At 40.4% G+C, this 26468-nt stretch overlaps 2 protein-coding genes and 2 long non-coding RNA genes across 10 annotated transcripts in view; 1 reads left to right on the plus strand and 3 right to left on the minus strand.

Annotated features, from left to right (window-relative positions):
* HELLS (helicase, lymphoid specific) overlaps positions 1-2830 on the minus strand; it is a 44235-nt gene extending 41405 nt beyond the window's left edge. Inside the window, exons 1-2 of the mRNA XM_077878326.1 lie at positions 2670-2830; positions 2141-2262 (exon numbers count right to left, since the gene is read on the minus strand). Coding sequence (XP_077734452.1) covers positions 2141-2262; positions 2670-2700 — 153 coding nt within the window. The 5' untranslated portion in view covers positions 2701-2830. The remainder of the gene's footprint in view (positions 1-2140; positions 2263-2669) is intronic.
* Positions 2831-2836: 6 nt separating this feature from the next.
* LOC144301368 (uncharacterized) lies at positions 2837-17454 on the minus strand. Its single transcript, XR_013368191.1, has 3 exons — positions 15844-17454; positions 5464-5543; positions 2837-3163 (listed from the first exon to the last, which is right to left on the minus strand). It is a non-coding gene; the product is annotated as an uncharacterized LOC144301368 (long non-coding RNA).
* On the plus strand, positions 2892-26458 carry LOC144301367 (uncharacterized). The gene is made up of 3 exons (XR_013368190.1): positions 2892-3031; positions 19660-19760; positions 25857-26458. It is a non-coding gene; the product is annotated as an uncharacterized LOC144301367 (long non-coding RNA).
* TBC1D12 (TBC1 domain family member 12) overlaps positions 20936-26468 on the minus strand; it is a 121874-nt gene continuing 116341 nt past the window's right edge. For all 7 annotated transcript variants that reach the window (XM_077878333.1, XM_077878334.1, XM_077878331.1 and 4 more), the window contains 2 exons: positions 23841-24099; positions 20936-22778 (listed from right to left, as the gene is read on the minus strand). In XM_077878333.1, coding sequence (XP_077734459.1) covers positions 22710-22778; positions 23841-24099 — 328 coding nt within the window. In that variant the 3' untranslated portion in view covers positions 20936-22709. The remainder of the gene's footprint in view (positions 22779-23840; positions 24100-26468) is intronic.

The raw sequence follows: 26468 nt of genomic DNA on the forward strand, positions 1-26468 counted from the left end.
CTCAGCAGTTTAGCGCTGCCTTCAGCCCAGGGCCTGATCCTGGAGACCTGAGTCCCACGTTGGGCTCCCTGCATGGAGCCTGCTTCTCCCTCTGCCTGTGTCCCTGCCTCTCTGTCTCTCATGAATAAATAAAATCTTTAAAAAAAAAAAACCCCAAAAAACAAAAACGAACAGTAAAAGACATGTTCTCAACAAACAAAATGAGAATCAAGTAATGATAATACTGTGGAATAAAGTACAATGAAAGTAAGTGAAAAGTGGTTCATGGCTGACTTCTTGATTCTATTAAAATTTCTTAAGATTACCGTAACTGATTACGGTCAACTATGGATGGTAAATAATAATGAAACTAGTATTACTGGAGTGAAAGTACAGCATGATGGTTAGAAAGTGTGAATTCTGGAATCATATGGCCTACATTACAATATTGGCTCTACCACTTAAAGCTGTGGGATTTCCCCTCCCCCCACATCCTCTACACGCAAGTTTTCTCATCTGTAAAATGAAGTGAAAATAGAACTTATTTCACAGAATGCTTTAATAATAGTTTATACTAGTAATTAAACTAGTAAGTTTAATACTAGTAAAAATGAATAACATTATAACCTAGTTGAGGATTCAATTAGTTAAATACATGTACAACAATCAGAACAGTGTTGAAGGCGTGTTTACAGTACTGGCAAAAGAATCATTATTGTTGATATAAAATCAGGGAACCAACTGATTGTCTTTTGGGTGCATTATTTCCCAATTTAAGTAATTTTGTAATTACATGAATTAAACATTAATGTATATTTCCTTAGGTATAGGATTAAGGACAAGAATACAAAAGACAGTTCAAATTCGAGTTCACTGGTGTGTGACCCCCAACTGCTCCAGTTTCCTCATATGTAAATGGAGAGATACCAAAAGTCCCGATAGCATCACAGTATTGGAAGAGCTAAATAAATTATGACAGGGATCCCCAGGTGGCTCAGCGGTTTAGCGCCTGCATTCGGCCCAGGGCGAGATCCCGAATCCCGGAGACCCGGGAGTCCCACATCAGGCTCCCTGCATGGGGTCTGCTTCTCCCTCTGCCTGTGTTATCTGCCTCTCTCTCTGTGCGTCTGTCATGAATAAAGAAATAAAATCTTTAAATAAATAAATAAATAATAACAAGAAAATCATTTAGCTGGCAATACATAAGTGCTAGTGGTTATCATTTCTTTTTCTTGCATATGCAATTATGCAACCAGGTGGGGCTTCATTAACGGAATGAAATACACGTAAAGGACTGAGTTTTCAAGTGGTTAAAAACTGCTTTTGGAGATGAATGGATAAAGAAGATGTAGTCTATGTATACAATGGAATATTCCTCAGCCATTAGAAATGACAAATACCCACCATTTGCTTGGACGTGGATGGACCTGGAGGGTATTATGCTGAGTGAAATAAGTCAGTCGGAGAAGGACAAACATTATACGGTCTCATTCATTTGGGGAATATAACAAATAGTGAAAGGGAATAAAGGGGAAAGAAAAAATGAGTGGGAAATATCAGATAGGGAGACAGAACAAGAGAGACTCCTAACTCTGGGAAATGAACAAGGGAGTGGAAGGGGGGGAGGGGGGGTGGGGGTGACTGGGTGATGGGCACTGAGGGGGGCACTTAATGGGATGAGCACTGGGTGTTATGCTGTATGTTGGCAAACTGAACTCCAATTGAAAGAAAACTGCTTTCGGTAATCTACAAAATATGTACTCTGTACAAGAAAACCACCTATCACTGAAAAAGTACACCCCATTTTTATCTAAACAATCTTACTTAGCACTCGTTCAAGAAACCAAAGGAAAATGGAAAGCAAGTTTATCACGTAGGTGGCAAATGGCACTAAAATACCTAAGAAATTCACTACCCGTTTTGAAGAATAACTGGCCAAAGAAGCAACCTGAGATGCTCACAGACCGAGACTACGTCTCACAGAAGCATCTTTCAAAGTACGAGCGAAGGTGTGTCCCAGAGATAGCGTGAGTAAACAGACCAACAGACAAGTAACAAAGCCCGTTTGAAAGGGTCTGAACCAAGCTGGCGGAAGAACAAACCAAACCTCCGAGGAGTTTACCACTGGCTCTGAGGACGGTGAACCTGGTTCCTAAATTACCTTTTCGATCATCTTCCGCTCTCTCTCCAGCCCAGCAGCCTCAAGCTGTTCCTCCTCCTCCAGCATGGCTTGGGTAATCACGGCAGGCTCCGGTGGTTCAACCGTATCTGGAGCCAGGGACCCTAAGCGGGGTGAAAGTTCTTCAACTGCAGTTTTAAAACATCACCACTCAATTCCCGCATCGAACAGCATTACGCGGCATCTGGGGCAAAGCCGACCCATGGGGACTCCAGCATCAGCACCCCGAAGGCAGCCTGCCTGATCTCCACATCGTCACCAAGCGGTCAGGACCTCAGTTTACCAGTCGGGATGCTCGCCCAAATGCAGCCCCTCTGTATAAAGCCTCCTATATCCCGCACATATGTGCGACTCCGGGCGCCCCCCGCTCACCCTCCACAGCCTCTTGCCCTCCCTTCCTCAGGCTCTGCCAGGAGGCAGCGCTCACCGACCAATCTCGGCTACAGCCTCCATGCTGCCCCCCCCCCCGCGCCCCCAGCTCGGACTGTGCTCGGAGGGTCTCCTCACTCACCACCGCTGCTTGCGGGCTGCTGCGCCGGCATGGCTGGACACACACTCGGGAACCTGGTCCTCGCCTTTCAGCGTCCGCAACGCCGCGCGCCCAAGTCTCACAGCCGCTGCCTGCCCAGCCTCCTGACCAAATCCCCGGCAAGGGAAAAACGCGCGCTTCTCCTTCGCGGGAAAACGCTGTCATCTCGCGATACTTCGTGCTCCCCTCCCCGCCCCCGAATCCCGGAGGCGCGAGATTTGGCGCAACCTAGTTTTTATCAGAACTCACCTGGGCAACGGTGCGTGATTTCCTGAATGTTTTCTGGGGAAAACGGGGTTCTGCTGCAGAAGTTAGCTTTTAACGAGGTGTGTAACACTGGACGGGTGAGTCTGTGTACCGTGGAGAGCCCAATTTCCTCACGTATTGGATGATGGTTCAGAACTACACAATACTTTGGTTAGCAAGGCACCTTCAGACGCTGGCTGTTATGATTAAGTCCTGCCAACCGATGACCCCTTGGGCAGGAAATACGTATGCGTATTCAGGTGAGGAGGTCAAAAGCAAATACTGCCAATCTTGCCCACCGTCCTTAGTCCACGTTTTGGGTGAAAACTTAAAATGACCTAGAAGCTCTGAGCTCCCTTGTGAGAGAAAAATAGGAAGGTAAGAGAGTGGAAGAGTTCAAGAAAAGTGTTTCAGGATAAGGGAGAACTGAATGTGGTGATAAAGCCAACAAAGTGGCCGTAGAAAAGACAGAAGATTCAGGAATAGATCAAGGGCTCAGTCAGGCGATTTTTTTTTTTTTTAGAAGAAATTCTTCTTCTTCTTTTTTTTTTTTTATTTATGATAGTCACACACACACAGAGAGAGAGGCAGAGACATAGGCAGAGGGAGAAGCAGGCTCCATGCACCGGGAGCCCGACGTGGGATTCGATCCCGGGTCTCCAGGATCGTGCCCTGGGCCAAAGGCAGGCGCTAAACCGCTGCGCCACCCAGGGATCCCTCAGTCAGGCGATTGACTCTTGTTTCAGCTCCCTTTCTTGTCTGCAGTCCTGTTCAATAAATTCCTTGGCTCCCCTCCGCTTATGGGAATTTGATATACCTGCCCTGTTACCACCTGTTTCCTTAATTTCTGAATCAGGACAACTTTAATAATTGTACACAGTTAAGGGCTTGCAGCATATATCCATCATAAACACCTTCAACTTTCATAACACTCTGAGATTAGATTACTTTTATTCCTTTTTTTTTTTTTTAAAGGTTTTACTTATTCATAAGAGACAGAGAGAGAGAGAGGCAGAGACACAGGCAGAGGGAGAAGCAGGCTCCATGCAGGGAGCCCGATGTGGGACTCCACCCCAGACCTCCAGGATCACACCCGGAGGGAAGGCAGGCACTAAACCGCTGAGCCACCCAGGGACCCCCAGATTACTTTTATTCCTATGTTGTAGGTGAGAAAACTGGTGCTCAGAAAGACTGACTTGCCTAGAGTCCTAGGATCATTTTGTAATAAAATGGGAGCCAAACCCAAGCCTTTTGACTCCTACTTCAGTATTATTTTAAGATAAAATATAGCCATGATTAATACTCTTGGGCAGCCTGGGTGGTTCAGCAGTTTAGCGCTGCCTTCAGTCCAGGGCCTGATCCCGGAGAGCCCGGGATCGAGTCCCACATCAGGCTCCCTGCATGGAGCCTGCTTCTCCCTCTGTGTCTCTGCCAATCTCAAATCAATCAATCAATCAATAAATAAAATCTTTAAAAAATACTCTTAAACCCTACCTTCTTCTAACCTAAGGCAATAACTATTAATCTCACTTAACATTTTTTACTTTCTCAGCCTATCCCCTAAAATTTCCTTCTCCTTACTTCTGAAACACAGCTTTTCACAGGGTTTTCTTTAAGGGTTTTTTTTACAGATTTTTTTATTTATTCATGAGAGAGAGGCAGAGACATAGGCTGAGGGAGAAGGGAGCCTGATGCAGGACTCCATCCCAGGACCCCAGGAACAGGACCTGATCTGAAGGCAGATGCTCAACCACTGAGCGACCCAGATGCCCCTCCCCTAATGTATTGAAAATCTCCTTTTGAATTCAATTGTGGTCCAGCTCCCAAAATCTTTCCTCTATTTGTCGCTTTTGTCTATATACTTTGTACTTGTAGCAGCTGCTTTACTGGTTTCAATGATCAGCTTAAGGCTGACAACTAACTTTCTAATTCCTGAGAGAGAGAGTGGGTAAGATTTGTCTAAACACACATGAGATGGAGTTCAAGGCAATTTCATCTGATTGAAAGGAAAGACATCTAACATCTGGCCCTATACTTGTTAATATAAGTGCACTGGTGCATCTATTTCCTGACACATTTGCCATCATGCAGGCCTTCCCTGAGTGGCTAGTCAAAGCTTTGTTCACTCATTTTTATTTAAGGGCCTATTAAATGTCTCCTGGGTACTAGAAACATTTCCAGGAACTGTACAGCAATGAATAAAACAAGATCCCTGTTGATACAGTTCTTACATTTTGGGAGTTAAGACAAGTAAGCATGTGTAGGAGGGTGTGTGTGAGGAGTACTCTGCAAAATATTAGAATAGAGTGGTGTAAGAGTAACTGGGTAGTTACTTTAGACTGGGTAGTCAGGTATCTGAGGAAGTGACTAACATTTAAGCTGAGAAGTGAATGTCAAACAGCCAGCTAGCCCAGGGGAAGATAGTTGTAGGGGAGGAACATTTTTCTCCTACCCTATTAGATTCTTTTGTCTGGTCTATTTATTAAGTTGACATATGACAGATTAACAGGAGAAACATAAATTTACTTACCTAATTAAATATGGGAGTCCCACAGAGTCAATGAGAGGCTCAGCTCAGTCAGGCAATTGAGGCTTATATACCATTCTAAGCTAAGAAGGAAAGGAAAACAATTCACAAGAAGATAAGAAGAGCAAATATTTGGTAAACAAATGTTTGCCATGCCATCCAAAGACAGAGAGAGACTGGGAGAACTTCTAACAAACAGGTCCCCAAAATTCTCCCCCATTTACCATCATCACACCTAGTCCTTAATCTCTGTAATTGTTTCTGGTGATAGCTCTCTTCTTAGCCTAGGCCCTCTGTAAATTCTTTTAAGCAGTTGAGGGGGGAGGTAAAACAACAACTTATTCTTGACTCTTGGGCCTTAATTGTCTTTAGCTTAAAATAATCAGCATGCCAAAATGGGTGTACTCTGGGGAAACTTGTTCTGAACCACTTGTCTGAAACTTTCCTGGAAGTTGCACATATTAAAAGCTAAGCTTAAAAAAAAAAAAAAAAAAAGCTGAGCTAGTGGCCATGGACAGAAGAATCAGGTGAGTAGCTGAGTGGTAAGACATCTGCAAAGGGAGAAAAAAAAACAAAGAATGAAGATGAACAAACAGAAAAGAACAAATCAAAGCACATTTCCCTACAACCCATTCAACCAGTCTCTCAACCCTGGGACTACATCAGTCCAATAAAATGGCTGTGCTTCATTTATCTGATGGAAAGTGTTAATCTTCTCTCCCTTCTTAAAACATTTTTTTTAAAGATTCATTTATTTATGATAGACCTAGAGACAGAGAGAGGCAGAGACACGGGAGGAGGGAGAAGCAGGCCCATGCCGGGAGCCTGATGTGGGACTCGATCCCAGGACTCCAAGATCGCGCCCTGGGCCAAAGGCAGACGCTAAACCGCTGAGCCACCCAGGGATCCCCAAACATTTTTTTTTAATTGAGGTACAGTCCACATAACCTTTGCCACTTTAACCGTTTTAAGTAACCTCTACCCCTACCATGAGGATCAAACTCACGACCCTAAGATCAAGAGTCCCATGCTCTACCAACCCAGCCAGTCAGGCACCCCCTTCTCTTCCTTTTTTTTTTTTTTTTTTTAAGATTTTATTTATTTATTCATGAGAGACACACACAGAGAGAGAGAGAGAGGCAGAGACACAGGCAGAGGGAGAAGCAGGTTCCATGCAGGGAGCCTGATGTGGGACTTGATCCCGGGATTCCAGGATCACACCCTGGGCCGAAGGCAGGCACTAAACCTCTGAGCCACCCCGGGATCCCCTTCTCTTACTTTTTTTGAACATAAACTCAAGATTTTATTATTTTCAGGGGCGCCTGGGGGGTTCAGTCAAACATCTGACGTGTGAGTCCCCCATCCAGCTCTGCACTGAGTGCAGCTCTGCACTGAGTGCAGTTCTGTTCCTCTCCCTCTCATCCCCAACCCCTACACACATGCATACATATATGTGAGTACTCTCTCTCAAATAAATAAGATCTTTTTTTTTTTTTTTTAAAAAAGATGTCCTCATAATAAAACAAGATATGAAGCTTAGAACTGTATCCCATGGCCTTTGCTCTTCCTGTCAGGTCAAATGTTTGCTTATTAGCCAGCATTCTCTTAGATCTGAGGTTGGGCTCAACACATTCAAGCCTCAGTACAACGTTTTTTGTAGTTTTAATCTTTTTTTCTAGAAAATTGGCTTAGTCTGCCCACCACAGCGACTCTGCTTCTTGTCATGCTGCTGCTTTCCCTGGGCCTATAGAGAATCTTTGTCCTTCTTGTACTATGTTACTTTGTGGGGTTGGTGCTTGCCACACTTCTTACAGAAAGTCCAGTGGGTTTTAGGAATGTTTACCATGTTTGTAAGAGCACTATTGACATGGAAAAAAAGGAATCAGGCAAGAAATAAAAGTATTAATATTCTTTTAATAGATATAAGTCAGTCACTATTTGTCCTGTCTCATTTACACAGAAGCAGCATTTTTCTTTTTTTTTTTTTCTTTTTAAGATTTTATTTATTTATTCATAGAGACATAGAGAGGCAGAGAGAGAAGCAGGCCCCATGCAGGGAACCCGATGTGGGACTCAATCCCGGGTCTCCAGGATCACACCCCGGGCTGCAGGCAGCTCTAAACCGCTGTGCCACCAGGGCTGCCCAGAAGCAGCATTTTTCACCAATGACTACATAAGCTCCTCTTCGTCGAGAGTCCTTGTGTCCAGAGCACATCAATTTTGGAGTACCACAGAGGCTAAGCTATTAACTTCTGATTGGAGTATTTTCAAAGTTTGCATGGTATATTGAACTCTTGTTCTATTACCATAGGGAGATTTAAGATCACCTTTTTCAAGTCATAAATGACAAAATTTGGGAATAAGGTCTTCAACATTGAAAAGAACTCGGGAGTGCCAATACATGAGTGGGTTCCCTGTGACTTCTTGCTTAGTATGTTTATGTGGCATACCCTTATGAACAAAGGAGCCCAAGTTTGCAATTTGGTTGGCATTTAAGATGGAGTATCTGGTGACAAAGGATGACAATGGTCCTGAGCATTTAAGTAGGAACCCTTTATAAATTTTGTTCCCACATAAGATAAAAAGGCCAGTGTGGTTCATAGACAAGGTCAGAGTGGAATATGTGATCTTCCAGATTTGGGACATCTTCTGCCCTGTACTGCTAGTACTGTTAGCATTCATACATCCTTACTTTCCATGTACTCCTGCCAGTTTGTAAGAGCAGAACAGGTTGCAAAATATCTGCTATAGGAGCCTGCAGTCTGGCTTTGGCAGCTATAAAGCTTGGTGGTGTCACCTGGCCAAGAGTTCAGCTTTTTGATCCACCTATATATAGTTTGTAACATTGGCCAGTCTAGTCAGGGGAGCAGCTAAGATACCCTGAGTTGTACAAGGATGGTCTGTGAACCATCCAAAACATTTGTCAAACATCTGTGCTGTAGAAGATAGTGCCAGAGTCACTTTTAATCTCCTTGACAGGTTTGAAGATAGCATTTGTGGAATCAAACCACAGGGTTTGATTGTAATACTGTTCTGGTATGCCATCCAGGAAAGGTCCAATGGCATCCTTTTTGGATACAAAGGTAAACTTTTTTGCCTATTTTATTTGGGCATGGACAAATCCTTGAAAAAAATTTTTTAAAGGTTTGAGAGAGAGAGGAGGAGTTTGAGCAGAGCAGAGGGAGGAGCAGAGAGGGAGGGAGAATGAGGGGGAACAAAGCCCAAGCAGACCCTGCACTGAGCATAGTGCCTAATGTGGAACTCAGTCTCATGACCCAGAGATCATGACCTGAACTGAAACCAAGAGTCAGACACTTAACCAACTGAGCCACTCAGGCACTCCAGTCCTTGAACTTCTATAGAGATTTTCCTGGGTCCAAATAACTCCCCAGAAGAGGCAAAGTGATGTTTTTCTAGTCATGGATACCTTACCCTGTCATACATCCATCTTCCATATTTAGTCCACCACATATTCACAGTGACAGGAATGAAAAATATTCAGGTTCTTTTGCACTATGTAGATGTTGGACATAATCAACAAACTGATTAGTTAACGTGGCCATGGTTTGGTAAACTGGCATAAGACTGTGTTTGGTCTGCCACCTACCTTTTTGGAAAAGTGAGTTTTATGAGACTATTGATCTTGGGGTCTTGAGTTCAAGTCCCACATTGGGCATAGAGCCTACTTGAATAATTGTTGGGGCACCTGGCTGGCTCAGTCAGTAAAGCATTTGACTCTTGATCTCAGGGTCATGAGTTTGAGCCCCACATTGAGGACAGAGATTACATTAATTCTTTTACAAAAATAAAATCATTTAAAAATTGTTACAATGACATAAGATGATAAAAGGGTTTGCCAAAGGAGCCAGTCATAAGTAGTTGTCATCATGTAGAGAGATGCTATGTCTTATGAACTTATAAGAGGGCAGACACGGTATGACATAGAGGTGAATGAGGTAGCCTAATGTAAGCCTACTGGCTTTATCAGTCAGCTGTTGCACACAAACATGGGGGCATACATGATGCCACAAGGTCTAACTGGCATGAGAAATATGCCATAGGATGTATCTGGAAGGCAAAAGATTGTTCTAGGACACCTGCAGCAATCTTGTTATTTTCATGGCAGTATAGATAAAAAAAGTTTGTCAAAATTAGGTAAACCAAGAACTAGGGGTATCGACTATGTTAATTTTAAAGCTTTAAAGGAGATTAGTGCCTCTGAAGGCTAGGACATGGTCTCTAGAGTGGTATGTGGGAAGAAAAGCAAGGGCAGCAAAATTAGGAATCCATTGGCAGCAGTAATCAGCTGGCCCGAGAAATTTACATCTCTTTTTTCATTTTCGGAAAAAGGATGGACAATATTGACTCAAAGCATTTTGGGGTGATTTTTTAAGTTTTATTTAAATAATCTCTACACCCAACATGGGGCTTAGACTCATGACCTGGAGCTCAAGAGGTAGATGCTCCTCTCACCAGCCAGGTGCCCCTTGGATTGTGCTTTTGAGTGCCCTGACATATCTCACGTCCTAAGTAGGTAACAGTTGTTTGTACCCATTGAAATTTAGTTCTGGAGGCTCTATGACCTCGTTCAGCTAGTGCCTTTAGGGAATGAGAGCGCTCTATAAGAGCTCCCTGCCTTGTTTGATTACAAAGTAAAAGGTCATCAACATACTGAACAAGAGTGGAACCTTGAGTGAAGGCTACAGAATCCAAGTCAGCTTTAAGGACTTGGAAAACCACAGAGGGAGATTCACAATATCCCTGAGGTATGGAAGTCCACATTAACTCTCTCCTTCTAAAAGTAAAAGCCAAGAGAAGTTGTGAGTCAGTATGCATTGGGATTGAAAGGAAATCTGAGGAGAGGCCAATTACTAGAAACCAGCCTGCAGGAATTGAGGTGAAGAATAGTAGCTGGATTTTGCACTAGAGGGTTGTGAAGAATTATAAAAGTTTTTATGGCTCTTAGGTCTTATACAAAATGATGTTTGGTTCCTAAGTCAAATTTACCTTCTTTCTTTACTGGCAAGATAGGAGTCTTATGGGGTGAGGAAGTAAAAACAAGTATACCCTGCTGCAAAAGAGAGTCTATTATAGGTCCAGTTCCTCACTCTGCATCTCTGGGAAGAGGATGTTGGGCTAGTACTGATGGAAATGGTTTGTTTTCCAAGTAAGGTGCACAGGCTCTGTACTCAGTAAAAAGCAACTTTATTTGCATGTGTAGCCCAGAGATTAATTTGGACTGTACAGATGTATGTACGTACATATGTATGTATATATTTACTCAAACTCACAACCGCAAGATCGAGAGTCACATGCTCCACCAACTGAGCCAGCCAAACACCCCAACTGGGACATCTTTTAAACATTTATCCTCTTCAGAGGAACTTTAAATCGAGATTAAGTAGGAAATTCAGGGTTTGGTTTGAGGATAGGGGGAAAAAAAACACCTTTCTTATTATATTTTGTAGTGGCATTAAATTTATATAACAAACTTCCACCTAAAAGGTTTGCTGGTGAGGAGTTGAACACTAGAAGAGCATGATTGGGGGCATGTGGTTGGCTCAGTCAGTTAAGCATCTGCCTTCAGCTCAGGTCATGATCTCAGGGTCCTGGGATCGAGTGCCAAGTTGGGCTCCCTTCTCAGCAGGGAATCTGCTTCTCTCTCTCTTTTACCTCCCCCCCCCATTGCTCGTGCTCTCTCCCCACCCATCTCAAATAAATAAAATAATTAGAAAGAAAGAAAAGAGGGAGAAAGACAAAGACAGAAAGAAAAAGAAAGGAAAAGAAAGAAAGAAAGAAAGAAAGAAAGAAAGAAAGAAAGAAAGAAAGAGAAAGAAGAAAGGAAAAGAAAGAAGGAAGAAAAGCAAACAGGCAAGCAAACAAGCAAGCAAGCAAGCACGCATGATGGCTGTTAAGAGGGCCTAAGGATATTGGGTTGAGCTGGGATATGGCCAATGAAATATGTTGCCCAGGGACTACTACAGCTTGAATAGAATCAGAGGTGACAGGGCTCCCTGGGTGGCTCAGCGGTTTGGTGCCTGCCTTTGGCCCAGGGCATGATCCTGGAGTCCTGGGATCAAGTCCCACATGGGGCTCCTTGCATGGAGCCTGCATCTCCCTCTGCCTATGTTTCTGCGCACCCCCCCACCTCTCTCTGTGACTCTCATGAATAAATAAATAAAATCTTCTAAAAAAATTTTTTTTTAAATAAACTGCTTAAAAAAAAAAAGATTCAGAGGTGACAGAGATAAATTCTCTGAGCAGAGTGTGGAGAAAGTTACACCAGTGTCAATTAAATCCAATTCCCAATCCTCTATTTTAGGCTTAATGGCAGACTCTGGGGTGCCAGTCTCACTTGCCCCTGTCATTTGAGGGGGAACTGTCCCACAGGAGGAGGAAAAACCTTCTGGAGGTGATAGAATCTAGGGAGATTGTTTATGTTCCTTAAATTTTCCTTTCTCTTACATGCAGGAGAATTTTTCTTCCAAAATTTCTTATTTTTTCAGTATCTGCAACTGTCTCGAGGCAAATGGGGAGGGCTCTAAGTAGATTCTGAGTTACTCTCAACACCATGCTTTTGCTTTTATAAAGATTCAAATTGCAAAGTAAGAATTATTATTTTTAATTTGTTTCCTCTTGTTTTTTTGTTTGTTTTTTTATTTTTATTTTTATTTTTATTTTTTTTAAGTTAGCTCTAGGGCAGCCCAGGTGGCTCAGTGGTTTAACACCGCCTTCAGGCCAGGGTGTGATCCTGGAGACTCGGAACGAGTCCCACGTTGGGCTCCCTGCATGGAGCCTGCTTCTCCCTCTGCCTGTGTCTCTGCCTCCCTCTGTCTCTCATGAATAAATAAAGTCTACAATAAATTTAAAAATATATAAAGTTAGCTCTATATCCAATATGGGGCTTGAACTCACAACCCCAAGACCAAGAGTCACATGGTCTACCAACTGAGCCAGCCAGGCACCCCTCCTCTTGTAATCCAATAAGCTATTTTCAAAGAATTGAGTAGCTGCCTGCCTGCCTGCCTTATGATGCTCAGAGATTTGCAGAACCACCATACTTTTTTTATGCTAGGGAGAAAATTTCCCACCAAAGCAAAATTAAAAGACTATGTCCTGGGTTTTCTGGGTTCAATGTAGTATGCTATTGGAAAGTCTGTATTATATTAGTAAATATATAAAAATATTATTTATATTACAAAACATTCGAGAAAGATCTTTGCTCTCCTTTCTGAGGGCAAAATTCAGTATTAGACCAGTTCACTCTAGGGTGAGGGGGCAGTCTCCAATATTGCTCCTATCAAACCTTGAATATGAACCTCCAGCTGAGCCATTTCCTAGTCATTTATAGGTGGGTCTGGGAGAAATTCTGGCCATCTGTTTTCTCTGTGTGTGGGGTTTTCCCCTGGCGGCTCTGTGGCTTGTCTGATAATTACAGTACAATCATGGGCAGGAAGAACACCCCTTAGTAGCCAATATAGCCATATAACAGCCATATAACCTGTGAGTGGGGTTGTTGATGACCACTAATATTTCCAACTCTTCTCTAAATTTGTTGAGATCTTCTGAAAGTAGAGGTAAAAAGCCTTTAAAATTCAGAAGATCTGCTGCTGTCCAGGGGACATTAATTCTTTGCAGTAGGGGTCCAGGATACATCTACAAAGTACACTTTATTTGAATGCCTGAAGCTGGCAGAGACTGGTTACAGAGACCTGGAAAATAGGAGGAGCTATTAGGAACAGCAAAGAGAGCCCTACTACCCTTCTTGGGTGCTTGTGCTAAGCTCACTTCCTGGCTTTTAGTATTTATGTGAGTAACCTATATACCCTGGGCCTAGAGATCAGGCCAGAGCACTCTTTGTAAATCTTGCAAATAAGGGGAAGAGAAAACAGGCAGTTGGCTATTTAAGGGACTTTCTGGAGAAACTGGAGAAGTTTTAGGATCTAAGAGAATTGGCTGAGGAGGTGGTGTAGGGCTTTAAGAGAAGGGGCTTGGACCCAGGGCCCAGAGATCCAGAAGATCTGAAGGACCAAGGACAGAAAATCAGATATAAAAGTGTATAAGAGGAAGGAGAAGAGGGTAGCCTGGGTGGCTCAGTGGTTTAGCGCTGACTTTGGCCCAGGTCCTGATCCTGGAGACTGGCAATTGAGTCCCACATTGGGCTCCCTGCATGGAGCCTGCTTCTCCCTCTGCCCGTGTCTCTGCCTCTCTCTCTCTCTTTCTGTGTGTCTCTCATGAATAAATAAAATCTTTAAAAAAAAAAAAAAAAAAGAGGAAGGAGAAGGGAGGACTTACATAAGATGTGGTTTTTAATTTTTGTTGTTTGATTTCTGTTCTTTTCCTCTTATTAAGGGAATCCCTAAGGCTAGCCATTTACTTCTTTGTGTCTTCTTTTGGTCTTCTCATAGGCACCAGTGAAACAGTTGTTTAGGATAGGGTTTTCTTTTTTAAAATATTTTGTTTATTTATTTGACAGAGAGAAAGAGCACACATGCACACACTAGCAAGGGGAGCAGTAGAGGGAGAGGGAGAAACAGGCTCACCACCAAGCAGGGAGCCCAATGCAAGGTTCAATCCCAGGACTCTGGGATCGCAACCTGAGCCAAAGGCAGATGCTTAATCAACAGAGCCACCCAGGTGCCCCTGGATGACAGCTTTCTAAAAACTTTTCAAATGTAAAAGTTTTTGCAGTTTGAGAAATCTATCATCTGGCCTTTGACGAGTAAGACTTTCAATAGTATGTTTATTCTAAAGCAACTCAATTCAATAAGCCTTTTTGTGGAAAGACCCAGAGATAACTTTTGGGATCAAAATAAATCTTTACTATAAAAGTGGCATCCCTGGAGAGGGTGCAGAAGATGCAGCCCCATGATCCAAAAAGTTCACTGCAAAGATAGTCTAGGAAAGGAAAGCCCCTCATCACAGGGTTATAGGCATTAAGATGTAGTGAAAACAATCCCTAGGTGTCCCACAAGATGTGCCTCCAGTAATAGACCCACTAATGGAATGTGTTTTTTTTTTCTTTTTCTTTTTTTTTTAATGTTTTTTTATTTTTTATTTTTATTTTTTTTAAAGATTTATTTATTTATTTATGATAGACATAGAGAGAGAGAGAGAGGCAGAAACACAGGAGGAGGGAGAAGCAGGCTCCATGCTGGGAGCCCGACGTGGGACTCGATCCCAGGACTCCAGGATCGCGCCCTGGGCCAAAGGCAGGCGCTAAACCACTGAGCCACCCAGGGATCCCCTTCTTTTTCTTTTTTGTTATTTTTTTTCCAGCACCAACAATAACAATGAAGATTGAGATGACAAAAGCCCCCTATGATAAGCTCCCCTGAAGCTGGCACAGTCAGATGAAGAGAATGCTGCTTGTGACTTTGTGACTGGGAAACGCAGTCTATTCAACTGGCTATCAAAATGCACACCGGTACACATACCTTCCAGTTGTCTAAGACCAGATATAATATTCTCACTAGTCATAAAGCCAAGCTTTTAAGGCCTAGAACACGACAAAAGGAAAACTTCCATCTGGTTTTTCTCATATGCACATTACCAGCTTTAGCTAATCCTTGGGTCTCTTGGAGCCAAACTAGTACCTCAGCAGGATGTGCTGCTGGGTTGGGGTTTGTGTGGTGTTTTACAGTGTACCTTGTTGCATGGGTATTTTCTTGAGGTTGGCAGGTGACTTTGGTGTCAATGCAACCCATTCAGTGACCGACTTATCCTAACACATGTGTCTTTGAGTTAAGTGGTAAGCTTCTAACAGTTCTTAAGTGCTCAATCCATGCGCACCAATTTTGTAGCTCTGGCTTCAAAGACGTCCCTTAGCAAGAATATTTACCTCATGTGCCCATTAGCCTACAACAGTTTGTCTACACAGATGCTGGTCTGGTGAGAACTGTGAACTCACTAGTCTATACGGCTGGCTTGAACAGCTGGCTTATAGGGCCTATGCCAGAGACAGATGGAGACAAAGAAAAACAGTAACTATTTCTGGGAGGAAAAAGATCAATAAAATCAAGAATAGTCATAGTAAATCTTTTTTTTTTTTTAAAGATGTATTTATTTATTCATTCAGAGAGAGTGAAGAGAGAGGCAGAGACACAGGTAGAGGGAGAAGCAGACTCCACGCAGGAAGCCCGATGTGGGACTCGATCCTGGGTCTCCAGGATCACACCCCAGGCTGTAGGCGGCGCTAAACCGCTGCACCACTGGGGCTGCCTGTGAATAGTCATAGTAAATCTTTACCAGAGTTGCTATACCCAGGAACTAGTTCCACAAATATCTCTTCCTACTAATCTAAATTTAGAAAAGGAAAAGGGACACTTGCTTCCACCAGACCCCACAGGCAAAGACCCGGGAGATTAATGTAAGAATTCTTACCTTCTGCCAGCTTTTTTTCAGAGGTCCCAGGATCTCTCACCCGTAGCAGCCTCAGAGTGAGCACTGTCCAGCCAGTGAAGTTCTTCCCTTTGTGGCAGCCAACTGTAGAGGAAGAAAAATTTTTCCTCTACCACTCTAGGTTCTTTCATCTGGTCTATTAATCAAATTAACATATGACAGATTAACAAAAGAAAAAACAAATTTAATTACTTTCATACATACAGGAGCCCACAATGAAAAGGAGAGATTCCGTGACAGGCACTTGAGGCTTATATGCCATTTGAGCTACAAAGAAGGGGATGGGATCTGGAGCTTCAAAGAGAAGGAAGACAATTCACAAGTAGATGTGAAGAACAAACGTTTGGTAAACAAATGTTCACCATGCCATGCACAGGGAAAGGGACACAGAGAGAACTTTGAACAAACAGGCCCTTCCCAGCCTCCCATGGCTAGTCCATACTCTTTGTAACTATCTTTGGTGATTCTCTTCCTAGACTGGGCTCTCTATCTAAATTCTTTTAGTCAATTGAGGGGGGACCTAAAAAACTCTTCTTTTGGGCCTTAAATGTTCTTCAGTTCAAAATAATCAGTATGCAAAATTGGCATTCTGGGGAGACTTGTTTTGAACCCCTCATTGAAGTCTAAGCAGAAGCTATAGCTAGTGCAAAAAGACTAAAGCAAGAATAAGTTTGGGCATGTTTGAGTATTAGAAGGCGGCCAGTATGAATGAAGCAGAGTTGGCTTCAAGGTGGGATACAAAAGTCAGAGGTAGACTATCCAGATGAGGCACTAATATTTACTTCTAAGATGTTATAAGTCATTATTTTTCCCTACCCACATAAAATGTCTTCCTCTCCTAGAAATCCCTTTCATATTCATGGTTTCACCCATCTACCCAATCATAGAAGTGGGAACAAGAAAAACTCAAATAAAAAAAACAAAACCACGTTCCTTCTTGCTATACTAGATGGCCCCACTTCCTGCCTACCTCCCAAAGTAAACAATAGCTACAGAAAGAACTCCCCTTTCAGGTTCTCAACACATTTAAAAACTACCTTCATCTAAACACCTTTTCCAATTTCCCTAATGTCATGCTTTGCATCCATTTCCCTACAGTTTATTCAGGAATCTTAGATTACATATTATCCCATTCTCTCACTCTTTCTTAAACCTCTACTGAATATCTTCTATTAATATTTAAATAACTCACTCCCATCTTAAAAAAAGGAAAGGGGCAACCTCCTTTTTTCCTGCCAGCTATTTACTTTCTGCTTTCTCTTCCTCTTTACAGGTAACTTCAGAATTATCTATACTAGCAATCTTATTTTCTTGCTTCCCACTGATTCTTCAACCATTTGTCTGGATGCTACAGGCAAAATACACCAAACTAGAGAAATCAATAAGCTACACACTGCTAAATTTAATGGGCATGTCTCAGTCCTCATCTCAACCTCACCACCACCTGACACTATCATTCATTCCTTTATGGAAATATGCTTATCTCTTTTTTTCCTGACCCCAACACACTCCTGATATTCCTATTTCTGATATCTCTTAGTTCACTCTCGTCTCCTTAACCTTTAATTGCTGAACCTTCTTTCTGAATGAACCAGAAATGAACCATACCTATCATGACTAGTGCCAAGCACTACTTTGGGTACTACCCATTCAGTGGTAAACAATGACAATGTTGCTGACCTCAGAGTTTACACTGTAGTGGAGATAACAAACAAACATATAAAACAACGTCAAGGGATTCCTGGGTGGCGCAGCTGTTTGGCGCCTGCCTTTGGCCCAGGGCGCGATCCTGGAGACCCGGGATCGAATCCCACGTCGGGCTCCCGGTGCATGGAGCCTGCTTCTCCCTCTGCCTATGTCTCTGCCTCTCTCTCTGTGTGACTATCATAAATAAATAAAATAAAAATCAGGAGGTTTGAGTCGTGTAACTATTCTCTTCTTTAAAAAAAAAATAAAAAATAAAACAACGTCAAGTAGTGATAAGTGGCAGACACTAGAGATACGAAACAGAGTAAGGTCATGAGAATGATACAGGATGGATATTTACAGGAAGGTCTGTAACTCTGAGGAGGTGACATGAAGCAGGGACCTGAATCAAAAGAGTATATAAGCCATACAAAGACCCAGGTTAAGAGCATTTCAGAGGGAACAGCAAGAGTAAAAGCCCTTAGGAGATAGGAGGCTGGCAGATTGAAAAATGGCAAGAGATCTACTAGGTCTGCAGTAGAGTTGAGGTTAAGTGGTAGTTGGAATTGTAGAGATAAGCAGAGAGAACAGTTCAGATAGGACCTTGTAGAGCAGAGTCAAACAGTTTGGACTTTTGTTATTAAGAATGCCACTAGAGGGTCTTGAGCAAGGAAATGGTAGGATATGATTTACATTTTTTTTTTTTTTAATTTGAGAGACAACAAGAGAGAGAGAGAGCAAAGCCAGCATGAACATAGGGGAGGGACAGAGGGAGATGGAGAAGCAGACTCCTCACTGAGCGGTGAGCCCGAAGCAAAGCAAAACTCCATCCTAGGATCTGGGGGTTAAGGACCTCAGCTGAAGGCAGCGGCTTAACTGACTGAGCCACCTAGGCCCAACTGATTTGCATTTTTAAAAGAGTGTAAAACATTATTAAAACTTTGATGAGAACTGTTTACTTTTCAAGGGCCCATATGAGTGGCTTTAAAAATCAAATCAGAAGAAATATTACAACAAAATAGAAATTCCCTTTCTACATTAAAATTTAGTTAAAAAATCACGTAGTAGGGGCAGCCCCGGTGGCTCAGCGGTTTGGCTCCACCTTCAGCCCAGGGTGTGATCCTGGAGACCTGGGTTCAAATCCCACATCGGGTTCCCTGCATGGAGCCTGCTTCTCCCTCTGCCTGTGTCTCTGCCTCTCTCTCTGTGTCTCTCATGAATAAATAAATAAAATATTAGAAAAAAAATCACTTAGTATACTTTTAGGACAGAACAAACCCTATCATTCAAAACTTTCCAATTTGTTTTCTCACTTTCAAAGTCCAAACACAGGCACCCTACATATAATCTACAAGATTTTAATTCAGTCAATACTTCCCTTTCAAAGTTTCTTAATAATTTAGATATTAAAATTAAAAGCCTTGGGATTTATGTAATAATCAAAATACATCATTTACTTACAATATTGATTATCAATTTTGCCTACACTGGGAAAAAACAGGCTTCACTTTCTGCTTTTATAATACCATTATGTATAGTATTCTACCTGAAGATGAAAAATTAGAACATATATACACCATTGTTGTCAATTTTACATACTTTTTCAAATCTGTATTAGTTTACATTTACATATTACAAAAATGATTTTCCAAATACAATGCAATAGTACAAAAGTCATTTTACTTTACATAAAATCATGCAAGTACTGTTTATTTAAATGTTCAACAAATGCAACACGTTGTAATGCAATTTTTTTGAAAGTCAAAACTTCTTTCTGGTACTTATTAGAAAATAAACCTTTCCCACAGAATGAAATGCAAATAGTAAAACCTTATTAATTGAAACAGAGGGAAGATAAATATGAATGATTAGAATGTTTGGAAAGAAATGCAATTTTGCTAACTTCCCAAGCCTTGCAATTTTAGCCTATCAAAATATTAAGAGGCAGTGTTTAGCGGGGCTTAGCAAACATTCCTACTTTCATTCAAAATACCAAGTAGTTCACTTCTAACAATATTTTTAAAGGGCCAGGCTTTCTACTCTCTCTGAAGTGTAGTTTAGTTTCCCTAAAATCTTCTATTTTAATTTTTGTTTTTACATGTTGTGAAACAGCGAAGTTCTAATTAATGAAGTTTTACTACATTTGGGATTTGGGCACTGCTTTGACAACATCAAAATAATGAATTCAGTACAAAAATCACTTTTCCCCGGAGGTAAGACTTTTGTTTTCTGACCCTATATATGTCAACTAGTCATGGCAAATGAAAAGCTGATTTCCCAATGCTGTTTTGTCACATATTTTTTTGCCTCTTTTACACCCATCTCTCTATCTGAATGTGCTCATGGAATACAAAATAGTTTTATCCAATCAAAAATAAGAAAAATCAAAATAAACCATATGGCATTATGAATATAAATTATTCCATGATTATATACTTTAGAATTTATATCCTCCAACAGTATAGTCTCTAAAACATTGACTGCTTTAGGTAAAAAATAGCATTAATTCCTAAGATACAATGAAAACTGTTATTTTTTTTTCAATATTTTATTTATTTGAGAGAGAGAGACAGACTTGAGCTGGGGCAGGTGAGGGAGGGGGTAAGCAGGCAGAAGGAGAGGGAGAAGATGCTATCTAACTTTTGTAAAGTCAAACAAATACACCCAGACCAATAATATTATATGAAGATCATCACTGCAAAAGAAATCAGCAAAAACTATGATTATATTCTATGACTTTTAGAAAAGGTCATACTAGGATCTTCTAAGTAGCATTTAAATAATACAATCTGTACCTGGGCTGAAAGGACAATGAATTGAGAAATTATCTATATATATTTATGTAAAAGAATAGACAAAGGAAACATATTATACATATTAAATTTCACATAATCTTAAAGATTTTAGGAAAACTTTTTTTTTTTTTTTTTTTTATTTATTTATGATAGCCACACAGAGAGACAGAGAGAGAGAGAGAGGCAGAGACAAAGGCAGAGGGAGAAGCAGGCTCCACGCACCGGGAGCCCGATGTGGGATTCGATCCCAGGTCTCCAGGATCGCGCCCTGGGCCAAAGGCAGGTGCCAAACCGCTGCGCCACCCAGGGATCCCTAGGAAAACTTTTTAATTGAAATCAACTTTAACCAAAACGAAACAAAATTGTCATACACTGACCGTGTTGAATAACCCTATACTACCTGTATAGGAGGTTCAAAGGAAGATACAGGATAATATTTCAGCTGCCAGTACTGAGTCTCAAGAGGCTGAAGGACCAAAATATCCCTTCGAAGAGAAATTTGTCCAAAAAAAAAAGAAAAAATTTCCTTTTCCCTCCAAATGTGGTTAAATAAACCAGTTATCCCCAAAGTAATGAAGACTCATTTCAAGTAATTACTCTGCTTACAAGTTTTATTTACACAGTAGTTATTAATAGTGGTATTTAGTGAATTCCTTGTATTTACATTTTATATACACATTTATACTTGAAAAGTAAAGAAACTGTACAATAATAAAAATGAGAAAAAGAAATACTGGGAACAAATACACAAACATAAGATTAAATTTAGGCAGGTAGTATAACTTCAATGAGATTACTGCCAGGGGTTACATTCCCTCTTATCAGGGTCACCAATATCGAGGAAGTAGTTACCAGAGTTAAAATATCATTCTGAAACCTATTAAGACCCTGGGTACTCCCTCAATATTTATTACAATACTAGTTTCCACTAAGTAAGCTCCTAAGATAGGAGTTAACTTCTGAGGGCTCCACTAGTGGTCCCTAGGCTAGAATGACCCATGGGGTAAAAATATATGGACATCATCTGGTCCCATACTCCTGAAGAGGCAGTCACTGAACTAACAAGGTTCACAGGCTTGTTAGTTTGAAGACTATATACCACTAACAGAAATAGTATGCTCAAGTGTTGTTTTAAACTAAACTGCAAACATAAAAGCACACTGTAACATCTAATTATTAACCAAAGAGTATGTTATACAGATACCACTTATAATACTCAAGTGATTTATTTTAGGTTCAAGGATTAAACATATAATAATAAATTTCATGTTGATTTACCAATAATTTCTTTATCCACTATATCATCAAAGTTAGACTCATTAGAAAAAAGTTAATTTTATCTTTTTCTTTTAGTCTTATTTCCATTGATTAGAAAATTATGCACAGTGTTTTACAAGTCATAGACTTGGCTACATATTAAGATTTCAAATTTAAAACTGGAATTAAATTTTGTTTCTATAGACAGTGAAGGAATTTTAACTAAAAAATTTAAAGTCTTGCCAAGTAGCATGCTATTTCAGCTCTCAGAATTCCTATGTTTTACTTTTACCAGTGGAAAAATCTCATTTATATTTATGGACTTACTTCCAAAATCAAGTCTTCAGTCCACTAAAGTGCAAAGAACTTTCCTTCTACCAGTTAGCTCTCTTAAATTATTAGAATAACTCCTTAGACTAGAAACAGAAAAGCTAGAATTCTTTGACAGGAATTCTTTAAGAAACAATTTCCCTTCAAAAACAGACAGACATGATACTGTGGAAAAACACCTAAACAAACATGAAACAAGCTCCCACCAGTATTTCCAGTTCCCAGAAAACCCAAATTTGCCCCGACCTGTGAATGAAGGTAACAACTTCTGTGACTTAAATACTTTACAATCAAAGTTACTTTCTCGTGGTCTCTAATATCTTCAAAAGGTCAGAACTGAAGATAATATTTGTATTAAGGTGTTTATTTCAAATAGTATTTTGGAAGTTAAAGTAATATTCAACAATTCTGCTCTGACTTCCAAAGTGCTTTTATGGTAATTGTTAAAAAAGAAAAGATGTAAAAATCTGAATAATCTCCAAAGCTGTTAAAAAAGTTTATTGCATTAAACTGTTCACTCCAAATTATGGAGTACTAACTAGCCATTTAAACTTTTCCTTTTGTAAAATGGCTCTCCCTACAAAATACTTTTTTATTAATACTGTCAATCAGTTACTCATTTCATTTACTTCAGCCATGGAATTCAAAATCAGCAGTTTCCCATGTCTTGATTCTTTTAAGTTTCTCCAACATTTTCTTCCATGTTTTTTACATAGGAAACAAAAAACTTTTATCAAAACAACATTATTTATGTTTCAATTAGTCTGTTAATTCTGAAGATTAGCTTTTCAGAGCAGGACTATTATTCTTGTCTCCTTCTTTAATATCCTTCATTACAGATGCAAAGACCTGGAAATTATATAAAGGAAAGATTAATCCTCAAAATTAACTACTGCATAGATTAAAGAGATTTAAGCAACTATAGTTCATTAATATGAAAAACTTTAGTATATTTACCTCTGCCCCTGGAAGACTGCCATTCTCAAATCCTCTTGTTCATTTCAACCCAAATTTATGGTATATAATTAGATTCCAGTTTTCACTTGCCAAATATTCTGAAATTACTATTGGTAACAGAACATCTTCTGGACCCATATTCTTACATTTCTTTTTCATAAGCAATAAAACTGTGAGCTTATGATGCCTATTGTCTATCATTCAAGGAGCAAGTGATTATTCTATCTTTTATGGTACTTAACTTAGATTGCCAACGTTTGCTTCCCTAACAGGACTAACCATCTAAAAAGCCAGTATCATACATTATATTCTTTCTATTGCAAATCCTTAGTATAAGGTAGGTGGTTTGTTTTTTAAGTATGTGCCACACCCAGTGTAAAGCCCAACATAGGGCCTGAACTCATCACCCTGAGATCAAGACCTGAACTGAGACCAAGAGTCAGACTCCTAACGGACTGAGCTACCCAGGGGTCCTGGGTCCCTACAGTAGGTGTTTGATACACTGTTGTCTATTTGAAATTTGAAGAAAGAAAGAAATGTGAAGAAAGAAATACCAAAGTTACATAAAAAGAAAAAAAAGCCACAGATTTGGAAAGAGAAGCAATCTGCTTTAAATTCTTGCCTTTTCAAAGTAAAAAAATTATTTTTTAAAAAACTTTTTAAATTATGCACTAACATTTGAGAAATAAATAGCTTTAAAAAAAAAAGATTTTATTTATTTATTCATAGGCACAGAGAGAGAGGGGCAGAGACACAGACAGAGGGAGAAGCAGGCTCCATGCAGGGAGCCGGACGTGGGACTCCATCCCGGGTCTCCAGGATCACACCCTAGGCTGCAGGCGGTGCCAAACCGCTGCGCCACCGGGGCTGCCCCGAGAAATAAATAGCTTTTATAAGAAGGCAACTAATTGTCTTAACACATCTTTTAGAATAAGTAGGAAAAAGTAACTCTACCTGAGTCCATTTTTTGGTGCTATTCTGCATCTGAATGGCTGCAATACAGCTGAACAGCTTTTCTGATGTGATATCTTCTGGTAATTTAGTTAGAAACTGTGCTATATGAATAAAGTCCATTTGTAGGAGAATATCTTCATATAATCGGAGGATTCCTAATCCAGTCCTAAATAAAAATTCCTCCCCATCTCTGCAAAATACATCCCAGACTCGACAGGCCAGGTCAAGTGGTAGTGATTTGCTATATAGTGTGAAGATCCTAAAATTAGGGAGAAAACAGTCATTGATACTTTTCATTCATTCACTCATTAATCATCTCTATATAAAAAGAACAGTGTTTAATTAGGGATTAGAGGGTAAATACGATACGATTCCTTCGTTCAAAGAACTTGAGTAGTGGGAAAGGAGTAAGTAATTTACAACCTCCCACAGAGACCTGGCCTAACACAAATTAGAGTGGCAAAACACCTAGTGGTTAGGGTTGTGGGCTCTGAAACCAGAATGTCTGAGTTTGGCATTAGGAGTGTTACCTTGAGGAAGATACATACCCTTGCTGTGCCTCAGTTTCCTCATTAGTAAACAAAGTATAATATTACCTCTCAGGATTGTTTTGAAAATTAAAGGAATAAATGCAAAGTATTCAGAACAGTGCCTGGCACATAAGAAATGTTCAATAAAGAAAAAAAAGAAATGTTCAATAAAAGTTACTTATTATTTTATGAGGAACCCAAATATCATCTTTTAGTAACCTAAATACAAAATTGTAACATCTGACTTTTCTTTTTTCTCCTACCATAAACATATACTGGGTTGTTGTTTTTTTTTCCTTTACCAAACTTTACTTACTACTTCTTTTGGAGTATATATGGTTCCAACAGAATCACTAAAATGGTTTTGCCATCCTTTCTGACAATGTCTGATCATGTAATTCTCTATCAAGTGGTACTTTAAGGCAGCATTCTGGTTGGGGAAATAGGGAGAGCAGATGCTAGAGAACTTCTCTTGAAGCAGCCTTGGCAAAAGTTTTTTGCGTTTTTGTTTTTTTAGATTTTATTTGTAAGTAATCTCTACACCCAACATGGCGCTCAAACTTATAACCCTGAGATCAAGAGTTGCACACCCCACCAACTAAGCTAGCCGCCCCCAAAGTAAGACTTTTTTTTTTTTTTTTTTCAAAGACTGTGTTTATCTGAGGCAGTGCTGATGAAACTTGAGGGAGGGAACTAAAGGCTCTTCCCACCCCTACCCTTTAGCACTGCCACTTACTTATTTCTCTCTTTTCTTGCATGACTGATTCTGGAATATGTCCGCAGTAAGTTCAACAGAGGCAGTTAAACAAAAATCCATGTCTATTTCTTAATTATAAACACATATTTAACTGCATGGCAAAAGCACACCCCTGGTAGTACAGAGAATGGTAATTCATTGCTCAAAATGAGAGAGGGTACCAGCAGTGCCTAGGAAGTACACAGTACTATTAGTTACATCCTGCTCCCTGTTATCAACTGTGATACTTGTTGGTCCTCAAGACGGACAATTGAATACTTCCCCCCTCTCTACAGATTTAGTATTTGATCTTGGTCCTCTGGGTCTCATAACATAAAATCTTTCTTCTCCCCATTATCTTGGGTCCTTCCCAAAGGAGCTCTAATGTTCCTAGTGGGAACTGAAAAGAATACACTGAAAAATAAGTTTTTAAAAAAGCTTAAATAAACCAAAAACAACTGGGAATATAGCGTATTTGATCAAGGTCATTAATTATTTTTCTATATTAAAACTTAGTATCATTTATATGAAATCAACTGAATTTGATAATTGGGATTTTATGGCAATGTGGGGGAGGGGAGAGGGGAGGGGCCCCAGCCAGGAGCTTCTGAAGGGGGGGTGGGGGGGGTTGGGCTGGGGGGTGTCAGGTGTCTCTAGTTGCAAAGGATGGTTGAATGGAGGCACTGGAGGCATGGCCATATGGAAGGTCTGAATGTTTCATATGTACTCTTTTTTTTCTTTTTTTTAAAGATTTTATTTATTCATGACAGACACAGAGAGAGAGGCAGAGACACAGGCAGAGGGAGAAGCAGGCTCCATGCAGGGAGCCCGACGCAACACAGGACTCCATCCCAGGTCTCCAGGATCACACCCTGGGCTGAAGGTGGCGCTAAACTGCTGAGCCACCCGGGCTGCCCCTTAACAACCTATCTTAAGATAACTGCTGCTCCCTTTGGCACAATTCACCACCCCACCATTCTGTATCAACTGGCAGCCTCATACAAGAGTCCTCGGCAAGCAAAACAAACAAAAAAAGAGTCCTTGGCAAGGAAGACGTATAACTGTAATGTTGGGAAAAAAGAGTGATCTCTTCTGTCAAAAAGCTGGATTTTAAAAAAAAAAAAAAGGCTGGAGAAAGTCTTGAAAAAAACAAAGCCCTTAGTGAAAACAACAACAACCCACTATCATAACTATCGCAAGTTCTTGTATGTTAAAAATGATAAAGACATGGCTCTTTCTGATACCACAGCATGTAGATATTGAAGGAGATAATAATCCATGTAGAACACTCTCACTACAACCCAAGATACAGGTATTATTCTGATTTTATAGATAAGAAACTAAAATACAAACTGAGAGATT

Source organism: Canis aureus, chromosome 29, assembly GCF_053574225.1.
Source record: "Canis aureus isolate CA01 chromosome 29, VMU_Caureus_v.1.0, whole genome shotgun sequence".
Lineage (NCBI taxonomy): Eukaryota > Metazoa > Chordata > Mammalia > Carnivora > Canidae > Canis > Canis aureus.